The sequence below is a fragment of the Pieris rapae genome, chromosome 6 (genome assembly GCF_905147795.1).
Source record: "Pieris rapae chromosome 6, ilPieRapa1.1, whole genome shotgun sequence".
Taxonomy (NCBI): domain Eukaryota; kingdom Metazoa; phylum Arthropoda; class Insecta; order Lepidoptera; family Pieridae; genus Pieris; species Pieris rapae.
The window spans coordinates 3,506,495-3,529,026 of NC_059514.1; the positions used below are offsets into that span (position 1 = coordinate 3,506,495).

The 22,532-nt window shown below is 31.4% G+C and overlaps 1 protein-coding gene across 1 annotated transcript in view; it reads right to left on the reverse strand.

Moving 5' to 3' along the window:
• Window positions 1-5,984: 5,984 nt before the first annotated feature.
• LOC110995728 (paired box protein 6 homolog) overlaps window positions 5,985-22,532 on the reverse strand; it is a 49,748-nt gene continuing 33,200 nt past the window's right edge. The window contains exon 4 of the mRNA XM_022263019.2: window positions 5,985-7,754. Coding sequence (XP_022118711.2) covers window positions 7,353-7,754 — 402 coding nt within the window. The 3' untranslated portion in view covers window positions 5,985-7,352. The remainder of the gene's footprint in view (window positions 7,755-22,532) is intronic.

Consider the following 22,532-nt stretch of genomic DNA (forward strand, 5'->3'; position numbering starts at 1 on the left):
AAAACATTGGCCTATCTACAACTGAGTGTACTTTTGTCGATAAAATATGTGACGGATTATAACAGCACTGTTTGACTTTTTAATATATCGTATACCTACCAATAGTGAATATTACTTAATTAGAGCAGTATTGGTCTAGTTTTTTCTGGGTGCGACTCTCATCGGGGTCGGAGATTCCATCCCTCGCTGTGCACCAATGAACTTTCAATGTCCGCATGTAACATGCACTCGGAAGCCAACGGCATACGTCAGGTATAGGAGGCTTGACACCTAGTTGCCTTTCAGATTCACAAAAGTTCATGACACTGATACAGAAATCTGAAGCACAGACCTAAAAAAGGTTGACAATCGCCAAGTTTTTGGTGTACAAGGATGTTGTAAGAACTTGCAATTATTATTATTATCTCTTGAGGTAGAATTAAACGCAGTACCTCTCGGTCAACTTGATACCTAAATGTTACAAACTTACAGAATTTTATCAAAAATATTAAAGTAATATTATAAAGATAATAAGTTTTTACCGGCATATAACCACACCCATATTGACACTTGGAAGCAAACAAATATATCTATTTAATAAGTTTTTATAGCCGTAATCTGGACATAATTTACGTGATAATAAGATCAGTGATAATATATAAACATATTACTTTATCATTGCCCCGAGACTTCGAAATGAATTGTGTATTTATCGGCTGGGAGTCATCGAATCTTTATATTTAAAGTATAAATCGAACGGAAATATATATTTTCACATATATTTAACGTGGTTTTCCATGTCTTTTTTAATTCTCGTAGCACCTTTCTAAATAAAAAAATATAAATAAAATCGTGAAATATGATGCTAGGCTCAAAACTCAACTCAACAAAACAAAATCTATCTAAGGATTTTTTAAATTAAGATCATGATTTTATGATGAGAAAATTGTAAAAAAACAAAATATTTTTTTTGTAATTATTTTTATTCCGGAAATGCAAAAAGTCTCTATGGGGTAGCATAGAAATTGTTAAAAATTTAAGTAACTAAGTAAAATTGTCAAATGCGAAAAGAAATTCGCGGGGCAGCTAGTTCATAAATATAAATTAGTATATTGTATCATGTTAAGACATTTGTCTCTATTTGTCATTACTAAAACTCATCTTGGCAGAATGAGATGAAAGAGTGCTGCAGTTACATAAGTGTAGACTGTAGAGTGATTCAATTCTTATGAATGAAGGAATGGTTTTGCGTCAACATAGAGAAAATCTCTTTAGTATTGTATGGTTGAATTAATACCTTAAAACAACCACGCAATACAAACTAATAACTTGTTACGACAATTTATTAACAATTAAAATAAATTATAAAACAATATTAAAAAGATGAGAAAGGAAGAAAGTGACCTTGGAATAAAATATCTGACTATATATGAAACGAAACGAAATACTAACTTTTTGAGAAATCAGTCCTATTTGTTGCCAAAAAAATTGTACCCTTCAAACCATAGTCGTTGATACAATTATGTATTGCGTATTTTTTGCTTACAAAACGTGTCATTTCCACATATTACATTTAAGTGAATTCGTTTATCCCATTCACAGATCACGTCCTAAGCCGATTATCGGTAATCGCTACTTTTCATGCTCTTCTAAACATTTTCGGTTCCAACTAGCCTTTAACACCGAGAAATAGAGTCTCATTTAGCTTAGCAAATCCACGTTTGACATTTGTAAAGATTAATACAAATTTTAGTACAAATAATGAGATTTAATACAAATTCTGTGAGATTGACGTCGACGTGTGAATGGCGCGTATTAATAAATTCAATTACAGTTATTGATATTCTTGTATTGATATTTGTACATGCTATAATCTATCGGATTAATTACAGAATAGAAATGATAAATACAGTACAAAACTTCGTTTAAAAACTATAGTGCACAAATTGCTACTTTATTGTATAACGGGGTAACAGTTATACCAACGTAGTATGAGTTTATATGTAAGAAATTATGATCTCCTTTAAGCGTGTTCTAAGGAACTTACTTATTCGTAATAAATAATAATAAGTACCACTGTATATTAAATTAAAATATCGATGTTCCCATTTATAAGTACTTATAGCAAACCTTTCATTTTTATTTGGTTTAAATATTAAATATAAAATTGTTGAACCTGCCTTTCTTACGTGTTATAAAACAGATCTAAACCATAAATTAAAATCAAAGGAATTTCGGGAGGTTTTACTAAACTATCACCTTTCATGATGATAACCTCAAAATAATGATAGGGACAACTGAGGGCTTAATAAACATCTCTTTGTACTTGGCCCGACAGACAGTCCCTTGTGCAAAGGCTGTTTCAGAGCAGGGGAATCAGTCACCCACGTAGTCCTAGCATGCGTGGCTGTGGCTTCCCAACGACTAGAAATTCTCGTAGCAGTGAAGTCATTCCAGGAAACTTTTGAGCTTCTGGAAAGAGTTAGGCTGGCTAGACTGCCATGCCTTTACACACAACAGATCAAATAGGCGTCTAACGACCGCCTCAATAATTAATTCACAATCTCAGATTCAAAACAATCTGAGATCAGACCGTTATTGGCACACGTTTATCAATATTTGGATTATATGTCTATCTCAGATGGTCAAAAATTGATTGAGATAGGTTATTGGGTTTGGGCGTAAGTGCGGAAACTGAATCCACACTAACATGAGGTGCATGATCCTAGAGTTCTGGGTTCAATTAGGCGAAACAATTGCTCCGAATTCAAAAAGGATTGCCTTCATAATACCTGAGGTCGTAGGTTCGATCCCCCGCTGTGCACTAATGGACTTTCTTTCTACGGTAAAGGAAATATCGTGAGGAAACCGACATGTCTTAGTCCTAACAAAGTCGACGACGTGTGTCAGGCACTGGAGGCTGATCACCTACTTGTCTATTAGATTTAAAAATGATCATGAAACAGATTCAGAAATCTGAGGCCAAGACCTAAAGAGGTTGCAGCGACACTGATTTTTTTTTGCCTTCAAAGCACATCGCATAAGTTTAAGGATTTAACGAAAGAGCAGACGCAAAGATAAATCGGCCCCATACTAAACTACGCTTCTACAAATACCCATAATGCTATATTTTATCACAATTATAACAGTCAATTAGCTTGTATGAGCCAACCAATAAAATCACTTCCGAACGAATGAGCTTTAAAATTGCAGATGTCAGTTAAACAGGCCGTGTTATATTAGTCACAATTTGTCAACGGCGATCGAACTGGCGACCCGGCAGATGTTTGCTTTGTGATATAATTGATTTCACGTCTTAAACTTTTGTAATATATTTTTAATGTTTGTATAAGAATGTTAAATGTGTGTTTTTTTCATAAGTGTATTTAACGTTTAATCTGGACGGTTTGAGTTTTCGTGAGGCCTCTGTTTTATAAATTACATAATATCAATAACATTTAATTTCTAGGCTCTGAATATGATTTTGTCCCATTCGGTGTCGAGACCCTTGGTCCGTGGGGTCCTAGCGCAATAAGGCTTTTTAGGGAAATATCAAAAAGGTTAGTCGACATAACAGGAGACCGAAGAGTTGGCACTGGCAGCTACCTCGGACAAAGAATTAGTCTAGCTATTCAAAGGGGGAACGCTGCCAGTATCTTCGGAACCTTGCCTAAAGAGACTCCTTTTAATAATATATTTTAATTATTAAATTTTAAGGTTAGTTATTAGATATAGTAGAATTAACTACAATAATGTCACTAAGAACTATGTTTAGTTTATATCATTTAATTGATGGTCTAAATAACGTATTGTCATTACTTTAGTCTTTGATGTACATATTCATTGATAGTCCTGCTTTAGCATTCTGCTAGTTCTTGTAACATGCTTTCCAGTTAAGGTATTCAGAAAACGTCACATATAATTTCATATGCATTATATATTAGCGACGCATCGTTTAATACAAAGTATTTGTCTATTGTATGATTTGTGTGGTCAGTAGCCAACGCCGCCCTCTAATATCTAATAATTAAATTTTTCATTGTTACACTTATGCTTACAGCGCTGCTGCATCGGCATCTTATATAAATCGTAGACACTGTCAATATTATTCGATACCAGGGACTTTAACTATACAAGCGAAATGACTATAATTTTTATATAAAATTCAACGTAAAATAAAGAAAAGCAATAATTGCTCGTAATTATTATCATGAAGGCATATTCAGGTATATTCTAAAAACAAATAGGTTGTCGGGTAATGAAGATAGGAAGGGCTAATTTATTGCGCGTAATTTGCGCCCCCCGGGGTCGAGTCTGTGCCCCACAGACCCTTAGCGTCCGATTAGCGTTGGTTGTGGTCAAACCTACATTTACTTTGGAATAACGATGTTGTTCTTAATTTTCACGCCATTCTAATATGTTTTGTATGACTGGCCAAATAGAGTAGATTACCTATTTGGCCTTTGGTTTCTCTTTTTTCAATGTTTGCAACTTAGCAGGCTATGGAGGCTTAGGAGGCTATGCCTATACCGCCCAATGACAAATGAATAGCCGGAAGGCTCGAATATTCATTTTAATAGATATTTATTTTATATATATCGCGTATAATAATATTAATAATTGCTTATGATAAATTGTGTTTAACATAACAACAATTATTGTATTTATATACGTTGTACCTAGGTAGAGTATTATTACTATAATATTTTGTGTTTTGTTATAACAATGAAATAATTCTCTTACATCCCGTAAATGTACCTACTAAAATATCGACATTATACTCAATGACATTGAATTTATTATATTGAATGACAATTATTGTATATGTTTTTGTGAGAAATAAAATAAATATTATTATTATTATTATTATTAATTGCGCCATAAACATCCATGAACTTAAAACAGAAATATATAATTACTTTCACGCTCTTCTACTCACACGCATAACTATTTTTTAAAGTTCAAAACGATTAAATATTTAACCCAAAACACAGCTGAAGTAATAACATAAAACAACAACTTTAAATAACAACTGCTGCCATCTATATACAATTTACATAACTAATTTAAGTTTTACAGTTGTTTTGTAGTTATGCTTCTAAATTTTTATGTCTTGAAACGACAATATTTACGAAATTCTAATACTTCACAACAGAGGGCGCGCAGTTAATTGGAAAGGTACGCTATTAAAAAAATAGAGGTCGCTGTTTCAACTTTTAGTAGTTCTTTAAATAATTTTCTACACTTTATAATTTTTATATTTGTTTTGTTGCAATGAAAGAGGCTTTGGTAAAAATATTTAATGTTTTTAAGCAGCGTGTACTTTTCGTTTTTCTTTTTAATAAAACTCCTGTCATTAATGAAAAACTATTTTATTTTTCATATAGCTATCTACTTATATTATTACTACTCTCAGACAAACCTTCTATAAATAACAATTTACAACTATAAATATTTTTCATTGAAGAATTATTTAACAAACCTTTAATAAGTGGTTAGTGTACCAGAAATTTGTAAAGTAATAAACTCTTACTTCGCACACTATAAGTACAAAAAATGCTTTAAACTACAAAAATTTGAAAGTTTCATACTTAAATGATAAATCAACGACAACTCAAACTTGAGTTAATAATTGAGAATGTCAAATAAATAACATTAAGTAAGTAAAAGATGTTACAAATGATTGTCCTAAGTTTTAAATACATACATATATTCATGTCATAAAATTGGTGGACCATAGAATTTACATATCAAATCCATTAAAAATACTTAATCGCTTTTCCCAAAAATTTTGATTGGAATCAGAAATATTATCATGACGACTTTATTTTTAGTATTACGACAATAGTACCTACATTATCAATCAGTCATAATTCGGTAGTTTTAGAGTTTAATTTTATTTAGTAAATTTTAGAATATTAACATATTTTATTTCAGTAAGTCTGTTTAAAAAACATATATAGCTTTAATTTTTACGCTAAGGAAATTATAAAAAAAAACATTTGTTATTCTCCATTTTAAGCTTTATTGCACAAACGCCATCTGTTGAGTAACTAATTAAAACATATTCCTTCTAATATTTAAAACCTATTTTAATAATACTTTTTCAGATGATATCATTGATTTTAAGTATATCGGTTTCAGGGCACATAAATACGCAAGTGTTATATGAAAAAATATTATGAATTGTATAAAAAGATGTCGCTATATACTGGTACAGAGAATAATAAATCCCAAGGTATTTTCTCATAGCAACTTGCGCCAGACTATTCAAAATAGTTTCTTATTGTACATATTTCAATACCTGAGAATTTATTGAATGATTTTTCCATCTATGAAAAGGTAATTTGCGCGACTTCTTTTATGAAATAAGGTTCTATATATAGACAACCAAAATCACACTCGTTTAAAATATTTAACATCTTTGATAAAATATCAGATAAGAAAGCTTGAATAATACATTACTACATTATAGATAGATACAATTACAATTATTTGGCTCAGAATTTAGTCACTATTTATTACCCTTTTTCCGAAAATTACAATTTGTTACTTATTATATGTATGTTTGACTCGCAAAACCCTATGAGTATTAATTTTTAATAAGAACTTAATTAACACAGTACTAAACTAACACTGATTTATCGGTAAAATAATTATACAAAAACAAAATACTGACGTGATTGACTTTACTTATAATTTACAGAAGAAATTAAAATTTTCTTATCAAAATTATGATTCGCGAGAAATTTGTCCACATTTAACCATCAAATCCATCCATACTTGATTACACTAAACGTAAACTTATTTTTAACCGGCTTCAAAAAGGAGGAATTGTTTAAATTGCTAAATTTCGTAAGTCTTCACCAGAAATTACGTTCCAACTATTAGTTGGAATTGTTGGAATTTACCCTTTAATAAAGGGTAAATTCCAAATTGCACCAAAATCGGTTGATTAGTTTTTCAAATATCCTGGTTCTGATAAATTATATTCACACGTAAGAAGTCGAAATAAATTTTAGAATTTACTATTATAAAAAAAATAAACGAAGCCGACTAAACGTGTTCAACTTAGGTCAGCAAACTTTCTCATACAAATTAAAAGAGCTTCTAATAGTTTTGTGTTTAGTTTTGCAAACTAGTTATTCCAAAATCGAAATCGGTTTGCGATCTCTTACAGTTTTCATAGATTAATTAATTTACATATTTATACAATTTGTGACAAAAACTTTTGAACTGAACATTATACACGGTAAAGTACAATATCTATCTAGTCGTATACAATTTTGGAAGGCATTTCGTGTTGCCATATAATTTAGTTCTATGAAACAAATTTAATTTCTGTGAAATGTAGAGATCGCAAATCCAGCCCCTTACATCTCATTAACGCATTCTCTATTTGATTCTATTCTTTCTTCTTCTGGGTGAAAACTTTTGACTGTGACACTCTCCGAGAGATCTGTATTCGATAGCTTATTTGTTATCTTTGTTATTGATATTCTACTCTCTATGTCATTGACGTCACATATCGTTTCTAAAACCACGCCTTTCTCCACCCTTCTTGGTTTAGGAAGGACATTCTGAGTGGGTTTGGTTTTAAGCTTCTCGCTGAGAATTTTGTTGCAGGTCTTCTTGGACATATCTATCGCCAGCGGATCCTCTTTATCTTCTTTTTTATCTTCTGGCTTGTTCTGCTTCATTTCGGCTACTTCCGCGTTGCTGACGTTATCTTTCTTTTTCCACTTCGTTCTTCTGTTTTGAAACCAGATTTTTACCTGGAACGTGAAAAAGTGTGTTATGTTAAGAATTTTATTTTTAACCCATATTTTGTATGTTTTTATTCTATAGACAGAGTTTCAAATATTTTTTGAAATATTGAGTGTTGTCTCATTGGGTATACATTTCAGGTAATATACAGTTTGTCCTTTTTATTATTTAATAAAACAATAAATTATACTTTCATTATATTATATCATCTCATGGCTAAATTATATAAACCACACAGGTTTAAAGAAACAAGTAATGTTAACAAAGTATTTCTTTCATTATGTGGCTTATAAGCTTACAGTGAGCTCGACACCTTTATTGCTTATAATAATAAAAATGCTACTGTCAAAACATTGATAAAACAACACCTCAAATTTATATATTTGTGGCGTGATATTATTTCTTCAAGCTAAGTGGCCAGTCGTCTGTGTCTGTTGTCAACTGTTTTGGTCTTAATGGATATTTAAGATGTTAAATGCGCACTTAAAAAGTTCATTAGTGCATAGCCGGAGTTCGAACCTCTAACCCAATTATAGTCGCACTCTCAAGCTAAGTTAACACTGCTCTTTACTTAAGTTGCACTTAGGAAAACATGTAAAAGACTTGTTTAGAAGGTTATTACCCATATGCAAATTAAATAATTTTTTGGTTTAGGGAATCCTAGAAACATAATAAATGATATAGCAGTTAATTATACACTGGAATAGATATAATATTATAATATTGTTGTTGCGCGGTATATCAGTTAACGAACAGTTAATTACGCTGATCGATCTCTGAGCTTTAGGGATGGACGCATGTATCGATAAAATTGTTAATTTTCTATATTTAACACTTCTCTATAAAAATGTTTTTTCGTATGAAATCCCTTGGCTCCAATAGGGATTGTAATATTTTTTGTGTCTAATCAATTATTATTGAAGCCTGTCCTGACTGCGTTAAATAAATCAAACTTAAGTTTATACATAAGAAAAGCCCGTATTCCGCAACTTGATTGTCTGAGATTCGGGTATATTATGATGAGCAGATACACAACCAAGAGTATGAAAGAAAAATATCGCAAAAACGAGGGAAAATTCCTTTTTGAGAAATTACGTAGCGTGTGTTATGCCAAAAGCAAATTAAAATTGTTATTTGCATTGTTTAAAGTCTGATATAATTATTTAAGGAACATTAAAAGTTCTAAAGTAATTCATTATATCAGTTTATTATAAACATACACTATCAGTACTCATATATAAACAGAATTTTACTTGATGTCACTTTATCCTATCTTTATTCCTAATGAAAAGTATTCAAATATTTTTAAAAACCAATTTTGACTATTGAAAAGAGTAACGGAGAGGTAAGTCAGTTCTTCTCGCCCTTTCTACGCCCTTGATATGAGAACTAGCAGATTTATTAACTGTTTTACTTAATGAATATTCGTAAGTATTTACATGAATAAATAATATGTTGATTTTATTTGATATAACCGATATCAAAATAGGCCGATATCAAAGCATGTGTTCCACGCGCGTAGTTATTATGAGCCCGGCTCTTAATGCAAACAAAATAGGGGTAACAGATAATATTATATTATGATAAAGAACTGAGAATATACAATGATTAGGTCTTAATATCCGAACAAAGAAAATTACCAATTAATTAGAATGAACAAATAATAGTATTTTTGTTGTTAACCGCCGCAACTTAAATTATTAATCCTACTCTTAAAAATAAAAAGCACAATTAAGGATATTTGGTAACCTTGCTAATAAAAGATTCCTCGTTAATTAAGCGTATAAAATAAATTGATTTTATTACCGGCAACCTATAAAAACATAAATAAAATGAATTTTAAATGAGACATTTAAGATTGTTAATACTTTTAACATTTTATATCTGACAAGTTGTGACTAATCCGGTTTTTTAAGGGCTTACAATTATATATTATCGTATAGATATCATATAAGGACGCATAATTTTTGCAATTGTATTCATATGTGAATCTAACAACAAAAAAATCTTTTGACTTGATTCAGTCATGGACTTTACGATAGCTTCGTCATTTACTACACAAATACTATACAATAACACGATAGTTTTCGTTTACTTCCAAATTCTCTCATAGATCTGAAGGTTTCTAAATAAAATTATTAATAACAATTTGGTTGTATTGTTCGAAGATATAATATCTAAATGAATCGCTTCAATATTGGAATAAAATGTACAGCATGGGTGTCCAAATTGCCGCTAAAGTGCAAGCTATAAACCTAAGTTGAATAAAGCATAAAAGAGACATTAATATATGTTGGCCACACGCACAGCACTTGCTCGACTTGAATTCAATTAAAATCTATCATCTTTATACATAGAGAGTCGAGTATACGCAGGAAAAGAAATGAATATCATTTATAGACCTTTAGAAATGTATATAGAGTATATTTGAAACAAAAGAGGAGGGAAATTGATTATATTATTATGTGTAAGACTCAGATTATTTGTAAGCATATTTTTGGATCTTGATAAGTTTATTATTAAGTAGGAACTGTTCTTCTTTAATGTAATGTTATATTCTATTAAGTAATGGGTATTATAAATTAAAATAAAACATACGCAATACAAAAACCCGCCAAAATGCTACTCAAGATGGCGTCGCACCAGTTGGTATGACGGACGCACGCGTAAAAAAAGATCTTTTTTTTAAATGTTTTTATTATCATTCTTCAATTACAGAAATGCACTTATGTTAATATTTTTTTTAGACAGGCGGAGACATATATTTTTTTGGCACGGTATGTCATCGTCGATTCTAATCTGTGACAATTTGCATTAAATGTGACTGATGTATAAAAATCAATAATTTTAATCATTAATTTGTCGGTAACATTTATTATTATTATTTAAAAGTTATTTTACTTTAAAGGCTTTTTAGTGTCGTGTTATATACGAATTATTCTCAATAAAACTGTGTGTAATAAATAAAAATGTCTTTACAATCAATTCGCTTTATAAGTAGGAAGGTAGAGTTGAGAAGTAATGTAATTGTAGAATGTAGATACATGAATCTACAATTACATTACCTAACTATAAACTTGCCCTATAAAATATATGTCTTATTTATTTTACAAGGGTTATTACTCAATATATCAGCCCTTTTAAAATGTGTATCAGTACAGTTATATTTTTCACTAAACATATTTTGACACAAAAGTGAGTGCTTTTGCTAAGACAAAACAAGGAGATTACATGAGCTTTCATGAATAAGGAAAATCATACGAAACTGTTTATTTCAAATAGAATATCTTTTCATGCTATTACTGTATGGCAATAAACAAATATTTACTTTTCTGTTTTATTAACATTATCGTGACATTGTCGCAAATAAAAGTTTACGACAGAACATCATAAGAAATAGCTGAATTGAAAACCATACTGCACTTTGCTATATATAAAATAAGCTACAGGATTGAATAACTAATCCTATCTACTTTTAGCTACCAAACGGCGTCTTTTAACCTGTCGACCGTAAGACATACGGGCGTTGTTTCAGTTATGTACATAATCCACCTGTCATCCGCGACCGCGGCATACATCACCGGCGGCGCGTCACCGCACTTCGCGTAATTGCCTCGCAAATTAATCCAACTAACATGTGACATTTGACTCGATCTGTAGCGCTAATGTGCCCAACGGTTTTAATTAAATTGTTATTTATCCTAGTGTTATTAGAAACGTCAAGTTTAACGGATTTTGCTGCTTCATAGAACTATACGATAGTTTTGTTGGTTGTTGTTTCTGAATTACAGTAATAATAAAGCCATTAAGAAGATATTAAGAATGTTCACCACAGATCTATTATATTATTATCTCTATACTTTATTATTTATATAGCTAGTACCTACCGTTGTTTAATGTTACATTATTGATAATGCAAAAATGGCTAAACAACATTTGTTTGTAAAATCAAAAGTTAATTATGTAAGGTAGGCTTTAAGTAAGTTTGTTACTTTGATATAAGAAGAATAATGCTCTTATGAAATATGTTATTTTGAAATAATTTATTGAATTTCTTATTTTTTTATTTAATTAATAGTTCTAGTAGGACTTTAAGTATATTTTAATTTAAAGATACTTTTGTAAAGTATATGTTCTCTTATTTATTCTCAACTATTTATTGATATATCCACTCCCTGTCAAAGTACCTACTTATAAAATAAATCCAAAGCAGGTTGTGGTATTAAAATCAAAACAATATATTTTTTGAAATTCCAAACACAACTCTAACGTGTGGTCACCCACATACCTTCGCATTACACAATACAATCCACTTGCAAACACGAGGATAATTATTATTGATTGCGCATTAGCGACTGAGATGGAAGATAAGCGTGTGCGAGCGGGACAGTGGTTATGTGTAATATGTCAAAGCTGCGCTAATTGTCCACTAGAGATGTGATTTCTATCGATAACGATGGACAGATATACAAATTAAGTTTGGGCATTTTTTTGTTTTATTATATATATTGTTTTAAAAGCATACAAAATAAATGGGCCGCGCTCGCGCCTTCTAGCATTGATAGTGTCTATGGCTAGAATCACTTAACTATTAATTGAGACTTCTGTTTCAGCTAACTTGCTTAAACGAATAGCGTCACACGAGGCTTGATAGTTTTAACTAAAATCCAATATATACATGATGAATTTAATGACGTGGAATAAGTGACATCATTCTATCTTATGTTCCATACTAAATGTATTTTTTGTATAATGCTACAATCGGTCACATTATTAGACAATATCGTTTGATACAACGCACAGAGATCACATTTATATACAACAATAATTCCTTTTTGATGTTACTTCGCTTACACGACCCTTAGGCGAAATTATTGCTGCGCAAAATAATCTGTTATCTCCACGTATTAAGCTTTGTTATTCAATAAACTATTTTAACAAATAAAAGATTTTACCTCTCTGGACATAAATGTCTGATTATTAATTCCCTACTTTTGTTTTACAAAAACAAATATTATTGAGATCGTAAATGCAGTTTTTTTTACCTTACATATATGTATATAGATATGTTTTTATGTATAGTATATGTAAAATTAAAAAGATTTAATGTAATATAATATGGTCATTAATATAAAACGTTTTTTTTTTATTTTTTCTTTGTTAAATGGTGCAAAATGTAAAATAAATTAAAATATTGATAAATTACCTACTATAAGTATAGTTAGACAGCTTGGCCCATATCATGATAGGAATTAAACTTTTAGGAAGTTTATTCTAAAGTGAATGCTCGAGTAAGAGGTAGGCATATTATTACCTTATGAGAGCAGTGTCAGCCTTCTGGTATCACCGAGCGACTCTCATCCCTGGGATCGTAGTTTCGATCCCAGCTGTAAACCCATGGACTTTCTGTATGTACGGCTTTCATACCCGTACGTACATAGTACGGTGATAGAAAATATCGCAAATAATCAGCATGCCTTTGCCCCTAAAAATCGGCGTGTGTCAATTCATGCTGCTCAGTTTTGTTGCCTATTAGAAATGATCACGGAACAAATACGTCAGAAATTTGAAGCTCAAACCTAATTGCCCTACCCTACCTACGTTGCTTGTTCGTAGGACATGAAACTAATTAGCGTGCCAATAACAAACGCCAATTGTTAATTCTAAAAGTATCTTGGCAATGTTGTTAGCAATTGGGTTACAATAAAGAACAGCTGCATCATAAGACCAGCGAGCAATCAATATCACTGCCTATTCGCACAGAACACGATCCTATTAGTGGAGGATACTTTAGTGATGGGATAATGTCGATAACCGATTAAAAGATTAGAAATTAATTAAGTTTTATTGGGCCGAATTGTAAAAATAGTAATAATGAATATTTTTTTCTAATAAAGTATATTTAAAAAATAGCTTTATCTACTAGTTGAGCTTAAATGTACACTATTAATGATCCATTTTTCGTAGCTTACCAAAAGTGATAGCAACATCTACGAATAGTTTAATAGTTGATTCATTGTTTAAAGTTTAAACATAATTGTGTACGTGCTGGCAAATCTTTATTTAATCAACCGATTTACTAATTAATTATTACAAATATATATTTTTCTAATTTAAAATCCTATCGTTTACTTAAAATGCTAAATTATAAATGACTATGATATGAAATGATATCCCATATTTTTTTTACAATTACAAATTACAATAGCAGTTCATGATTAGACATATGTTACATTGTATGTAAATCTTAATTGAATTATGGAAATTATTAAAAATATCGACATTTAATCCGTTAATTAGTACAACCCTACACTTATCTCGCTCGACGGGTCGGCTAAGTCTCGTTAATCTAACAATTATTCAGCGAAGATCGTGGAGGCCAGTTTGAATCTAAATGTTTTGTTTTATAGCAGATCAACTAAACTTATCATATGATTTCGAACACACAAATATAGTGTATTAACAATATTCTTAAGTAATAAGTTTATTGCATGTACGGCTATCGTTTTATTGTGATTATTTTGGGAACGACTACAATATGATGCTAAAAGCCAGGTAGCTTCTCATATAAGTGATATTTGTCTTTTTTGAGAAATAAAGTCTTTAAACCTATATATAATAATAATAATTAAAAATAGGTAAATATTAAATCAAAACCAATTTAATTTAAAAAGTTTGATCCCTGTGGCATTGTACCTTAAATGCTGGTAGCATTTCCTCGCTGTTTTGCGATGCTTATTCGTTGAACGTGGAAAGCACAGCAGTTTACCAGGCGCCAACGAGATCTACTCCATAGGGAACATCAAAGTTAGGGGAAAGACTTCTTACATTTGAGACGTTTATTATATTCCGCCTGCTCTGTATATTTATGTTGCACCTTTTTTGTTTTTTTTTTCTATTTATTTATTTATTTAATAATAAGTAATCCAACAGCTACATAACACATATTATTATACAAAAGACAAATACAATACACAAAGCCTAAACAGATTACACAGATTAAATAAAAAACAGAAAACAAGCATTAAAAGAAAAACAAAAAAATAAAATTAAAAACTGCAAAATTAAAAAAAGCAACAAATAATACTAAGAATTTATTAATATCTACTACTTAAAAAAAAAGTACTTCTCCAAGTACTTCTTCACATCTCTCTTTTTGTGGTAGAAAAGATCAATGTCTTGACAATGATATTTTTTTTGCCATATAATTTCTTTATAAGCTAAAGTCTGCAAATATAGGGGTCTAGGCTCTGAATATGATTTTGTCCCATTTGGTGTCGAGACCCTTGGTCCGTGGGGTCCTAGCGCATTAAAGCTTTTTAAGGAATTATTTCTTATTGTACTCCGTAGTTTAAAACAAGATACCTTGCCGCTGAATATTAGCTGATGTTCATACTAAGCAACTAATACAACAGTATTAAAAAATCAGTAGGGCTACAACCTTTTTAGGTCTGACCTTAGATTTCTGTATCTATTTCATGATTATTTGTTAATCTAAAAGGCAAGTAGATCAGCCTCCTATTGACGCACTCCTTGGACTTTTGGGTTTAAGGCCAGCCGGTTTGCTCACGATGTTTTCCTTTGCCGTTCGTTTGTTGGGCACATGGGTACCTAAATAGAAAGAAAGTCCATTGGTGCACAGCACAGGGATCCAACCTTCGACCTCAGGGATGAGATTCGCATGCTGAAGCCACTAGGCCAATATCGGTAATATATAGTATCTGAGCAGTGATTACCTATTATTATATATATATATAATAATAGGTAATCACTGCTCAGATATGTATTAGCAGACATTAATTTAATGGGAATCATACGTATGACAATTTCTTCATAAGTCGACGTGCTGCTGTCTGAGCGCTTTCATCTTAAAGATTTCTGTTATCACTAACGGAGTCACGACAGCAAAAGCACAATAAGCAATGCCCTGGGACATATATAATTAAATTTTATTTTTTTTTGGGAAAATTGTAATGCCGCGAATCCCGGGATCAGATTGGTAAGTTTAGCCATATTCATATATTAGGCTTACATATAAATTATTATGAGATAAAATATTTATTATCGAAATAGGAATATATGCATTACTTAATAGGAATATAACATATAACTATAGTTTAGCATTTTTGTAAAGAAACCTTAACGGTAACAAATTAAAAATACCACACGTGTTTCTTTATTTTATTTAATAATCTGACGTAAAAGAATTTCCCAGATAGCATTCCAAAGGCTTTATATGAGATATGCAATCTGGGAAATACACTGGAATAATTGTAATTAGACGTACAGTATAGACAGTGACCTATGAAGATCAATACTAAATTAGTATGTACATAATTATTGAGTTGATTAACTGTAAGAGGCGTGACATATGATCAAAGGCTTAGCTAAACTGTTTAATATATATCAATAATTGTATACATTATTAGGATTAATTATGCCAAGATTTAGGTCAAATGGGCAATTATAAATATAGGTAAATAGCAGCTAATGCTATTTTACGAAATAACTGTGTTATTAGATTATAACAGCGATTTTTTTAACTTTATGATACGCGATATTATGATTTATTTTTCATATATACTCTTTCAAATACATTTTATTTAAGTATCCCTTCTGGACTCTTTCGCGGTAGCGTCCATTCAGGACTGCAAATATTATTTACAGTAAATAGTTGCGTTGATCATACAAAGGACCAAAACACACAGATAAAATTTTACCATATATAATCGCCTAAGAAACTTTGAAATTTGAAAAACTGTCATGGCACCTCGAGCTGTCAACAGTTTTACACAGATTAGCAAATCCAGGCCGTGTCATATTGATAACCACATAAATCAATACCTAATTAAAAGCAAATAGCAAAAACGTATAATTTAAAACAAATTGTCGATATTGCGGCGCCAGCACAAAGGCATTGTATTAAATATTAATATTTTAGGCATTACAGCTTAATGAGCTGATCATTATTTTAAACCGCTGTTATTGGAGCCAGAAATCATTACATTTTGAAATACTCTATAGTCTGTTACAACATTATCGTTGTACGCTATAATAAACAATTTTGGTCAAGCCAGGAATTTACATTATTTACATTTACATATATTAGGAACATTACATATGTTGCAATATTTTTGGCTCATACTTCTATTTTTATTATATGAATTTAAGCCACTTTAGAAACGAATAAAATACAATGTTAAGGATATTGGCTTACCAAGAAACGGATTATTGATATTACGGATTACATATTATCATAGATTTTTAAGAGGTGGCGCCACACATTTTCGTTTACATTTTAAAAGAGCTTAAATTGAGCAATCCGAGATGGATTGCTCAATTCAAGGTTGCCGACGTTAAATATTTATCTGATCTGAGTCTGAATCAAAGGTTTGAACATAATGAAATTTATAAGTCAATCATTACATTATTGTATTAACTGGGAATTGCTTAATCTAAGCTTAGTTTTTTTAATTTGTTTTTTTCAACTCTACAGCTAACATAATTGATATGATATATAAAAAAGGATGTTATACTAAATATATATTTATACATAATGGTGGAATATTGAATTCAGTCTTAACGTCTGAGGATGAAATTTAGCCGCAGGTTCCGAAAAGTTCTTTGGAACAGTCCCCATGCGATAGAAGATTCAGAGAACGCCCAGGTATCTACGCAGCGCTAAAGAATTAAAATATACCAAATCAGCCAGGATGTCGAAGATCCAAGATAAATGAAGAGACAGGAGATTTAAACTAATAAGGCATTCATCATATGTATACTGTATATTAATGTAATATATGGCTGATACGGGATTTGACGAATTCTATAATCAACATTACAAAATTACATCAAGTACGTTATGCAACTTTTGCTCATAAATATGAAGAGATATTGGCACCAAACCAAATTATATGTACTTTTGAGTGTTCTATCAAATAACACCTTGCGTATATTTGTAAGAAGGTTCTAAAGCGTCTATATGCTGTAATTTCGTATAATTTGTATGTTATTGTAATACGATAAATCACTTAAATAAAAATAGCCACCCTGTTAATTAATAGCTACATATTTGCCGAATTAATCTACACATTAATTTATTTTTTCGGCTAGTTGCTAGCTTCAGCGTGCGACTCTCATCTCTGAGGGTGTAGGATCGATCCCCGGCTGTCCACCAATTGACTATCTTTATATGAGCGCATTTAACATTAGCTCGAACGGTGATGGAAAAGGAACGGCTTGCCAGACAAAAAGTCGACGGCGTGTGTCTAGATTAACCATCATGAAACAGATACAGCGCCGAGAAAATTGGTAAAAGAAAAAATACATTTTTTTATTGTTCTGTGTATTTTACATAGGTAATATACACAGAACAATAAAAAGGTCGTGTTTGCCTATAAATACCTACTTGTCACTGTATTATTCTTGTACCAGTGTTAGGCGTGCGTTGACAAGCTTTTAAATAAATAAAAGAAACTAACAAACTTAAATGTATAATATAATAAGTGTTCATAAACATTTGTCACTAAACCTGAATTTGACAATTATTTTTATCTAAGAAACATCATATTCTTTATGTCATCAAATCTATTATATGTTTACAGTCCGTATTTATAGTGTATAATTATGTAGATAATAAACCCCAAATCACTTGAACCGGTAGTCTAATAACCGCCTAATTGAATTGCAAACGATACGTGCGCGTGGGCATATCACATCGCACGTCGATTGGCTGAGCAGTTCTAGGCCATCGGTGTTCTCCTTTCTGATTGGTCAGTCTAGTGAAAATAACAATTTGGCAGCTTATCAAGTGGGATGGGCTTTAAGAAATAACGTCATAATATTTCGGTGCATACGTCATCGTGTCGTTAATAATGTTTCAAGATAAATTGCCTGCGTAGTTCAAAGACACTTTCTTGCGACAGTTACACCTGTGTTGAATGTTGAGGAATTTTAGAATGAGGTGATGAAACATTTTTGGGACAGCTTAATACGTTTGGGAGGATTAATATAATTTAATAAAGATCAAAGAGCCCATTCCGCAATATATTTAGGTGAAAGATGAGACAAATCTTGTTTACAAAGTACATTTTAAAATTGTAAAAATATTTTTTGTTTTTTTTTTATAAAAGCTGTTGGCTAGCTAAATAAAATAAAAAAGACGATAGTTTAATCTGAGACTAAAAAAATATACAATACGTTACAAAACAGCTATAGTTTAAGTAAGAATCGAATTAAAAAAAATATATATAATTGAGCCATCCTCCAGTGGCTCATATTAGCCGTACGTGGTTTTGGATACAACATATATAACATACATATAAAATAAATCAGTGGCGCTACAACCTCTTTTGGTCTTGGCCTCAGATTTCTGAATCTGTTTCATGATCATTTTTAAATCTAATAGGCAAGGTGATCAGACTCCAGTGCCTGACACACGCCGTCGACTTTTTTGGGTTTAAGACATGTCGGTTTCCTCACGATGTTTTCCTTCACCGTTTGAGCAAATGTTGAATGCGGAGACATACTTACATATAATCAGTTATTTTCTTTAAAAAATAATTAGTTATGGTAACTACAAATCCTCGCTTTAGAATGATGCTCTCGTATGTCCAGAGAGCCAAACGTTACAAAAAACTAATAAAATGTATAATTTCGTCAATGATCGTTACAATAATGATCATAAGTCCTTACTTCATTAGATTATACCAGTCACATGACATGAGAGTCTAAGGATAAAAAAATAAATGGTTTTTTGAAACACTAAGTTAATATTATACTTACAACGACGGTATTACCAATTTACATCGACTTGAAATGACTAGCTCTCCATCTATCTAGCCTTTATATTATGTAAGATATATAGAAGCAAATTAATATTAAAAGAAGCTGGCAGAAGAGAACGCTATACCTATTGCTTATACATTATAATTTATTTATATCAAGTAAATCAGTCGGATAATAATTCTGAGGCCCTAAACAATTAGTAGGATATATAATACCTTACTCATTGATATATCATAATTATTTTTCTTCTTCTTCAGGTGCTAGTTTATTGTCTATGATTGGCCCGTTCACTATCTGATCTTGCGCTAGTCTAAGGAAGTCGTCACCAAGGAACGGTGGATATGTTGCCGATCCACTCCCGTACGTTCCGCAACGAATTCCGACACCTTGCCTTGAATTTTTCCCATCATTAAAAACTGCAACAAGTCGTATCGATGATGACGCTAAACCTGTCCAAAATGCGTCTGTTAGTAATAAATTTGGCGCGTCGTCTACTTTGTCTATATTGTGTAGTCTGTGGTTCTTTTGCGAACTACGCTACCATGGGTACGAATTGTAATCTCTGCAAACAATAAAACTTATTTAGCTATTAAATGATTATTCAATTATAACTCTGCTAACAGCGACTTCGCGTATTTTAATAGTCAGCTTATAATTTTGTGTCGTCTCGATTCGTTGATCTCTTTTCGACACTATAGCATGAAACACCATGTAGGTATATCATTGCAACACGCTATACATGCACAATATTAAGCTAAAAGCAATTCGTCTAAGTCGAGACTTAGCGCTATGAGCCGTTTTTTTTTTTTGTATATCAAAAACATCTTATATTTTATATTATATATATCTCTTGTCCGTTGTTGACCTTTTTTTTTCAAGCATAATGGGTGTCCTATAAAACATAGCTTTATACTCAAGCTTATCATAACCTCTTCCATTGTTCTGAATATAAAAATTTAAATTCAATCACACAGATTAAAGTTTAATTATATAAATTGTTCTAACAGTAAGGCAATCTACGTACAAGGATCAGCGTCAAAATAAATCGCGTTAATTGTTAACCAATAGAATTTAACAATCAATTAAGGCATTGGTGGGATTTTTATGCAAATGCCTCGTTGGTGGTCGCTTGTCGAGATGGCTATCTTATCGATTCGCCTTATCGATTCTGTATAATTCGATCCAACGATGCCCGAAGTTAAGTGATATTTAAAATTTTATAAACGATGTCTAATGAGTTATTTATTCACTGCCAAATGGTTATTTTGTATAACTATAGTTTTGTGATTGTTATTTTATAGTAGTTTAATTTTTTTTTTAATTTTTTATAAGACATTTCATAGCTATCAGCATTTTGAGAAAATTTATAAGCGAAATAAATGGTTCATAACACTTATATATATAAAGATAAATTGTCTCCAAATTATGATTTTTTGTTAAAACCTATATCTCTATATACATTATATGTACGTGACGCAATTATGTTCAGATGTTGGTAATAATATGCGATATAACCCAACAACCGCATGTCAATCACAGCACTGCGGTGATCGGGAACGCGGACAAATATCCAAACATATATATTGATGTATGACTATTTGAATGCTATGTGCTTGTGGTTAGTTTGGAATGTGTTAAAAATAACATAGTTTTACTAACTATGGAGTAAAACAAAAGAACTTATATGTGTTGGTTTCCCGATAAAGGCCGCTAATTGGCAAGTCCTGATATAGAAGACTTAGGGCCTGTGTCACAATGTATGGATAAAGTGCCAAATAGCTATGCAACACATAAATTATGTGAGAGATAAAAGTTCCGAATAAGATGCTCCGTATTTCATGACGAATAGCGCTATCTGACAGTCGACAACGCAAAAATACTGTTTATCCTACAAATAAGTAATGAATAGCTTATTTGGAACCTATCCGGACATTGTGAAACAGACCCTTAGAATACAACTGGCTGGATTTTAAAATAACTTAATTTTAGCGAGAATAGGTACCAAAATCCGCTGGCCACATCTTACTTCAACGTTCGCAATATAATTCAAAATGTGTACATCAAAAAGATATTCCCTCGGTCGTCTGAATAAAACAGAAGACAATTAAAACGACACGTCATCGGAAAGTGAGAGCTGCGTCGAGCGTCAAACGTGCGTTATCATGCACTCGGCCAAGATCAATTACGATTGAACCGAGGGACTCGTGAAGCATTATACGGACGACAAAATGAGTATCAATTTCACGTTTCAGTTTCGATGCTCTTTGTTCTTGGTTCTTTAAATAGGCTTTTCATTTGTTCTGTAAGTATTTGGTTCGTTCTAAATTTGAATTACAAATATTTTATACTTCAATAGCTAACATTACGACATGTCAATTCGAAAAACGATTCCTTTTCGCAAAACCTATGGTCCCAATAATTTCCAATTATCCCCACGTAGCGCTGCTAAGGATTCCATACATAGCACTGGATCGCGTATGCATTGCCTGAATTATGAAAATTTCAATAATGACGTATCAATTTCACGCTTCAATTTTAATGCTATTTGTTCTTGGATCTTTAAGTAGGCTTTGATCGTTTAATTTATTACTTAAGTACATAATTGATGTGTCTGACAGCTTGATTTTGCACAGAATAAGAAATGTCATCATATCATATAATCTATGGTTAACTTAAACATAATATATGGTTTATATTCAATCATTATCCCGTTTAGGCTCAATTTCACACTGGAACCGCTGCTATACATAATACTGGATCCCATTGCCAATAGAATCATCAAAACCTCTATAGTTAAATATCAACTTTCTTTTGAATAACGCTTAATACCAAAGATCTTGTAATACAAAAATAAGTGAAATTCACATTAAATCTATGCTATTCGTTCTGAGAAACTGTCGCGTTGGAACGATGTTTTGGTGTCGACATACTGAAAAATGACTTCACAGGAATTAGTGATATTTTCGATCTTAATTCTGTATCAACCCGATTGCTAATGA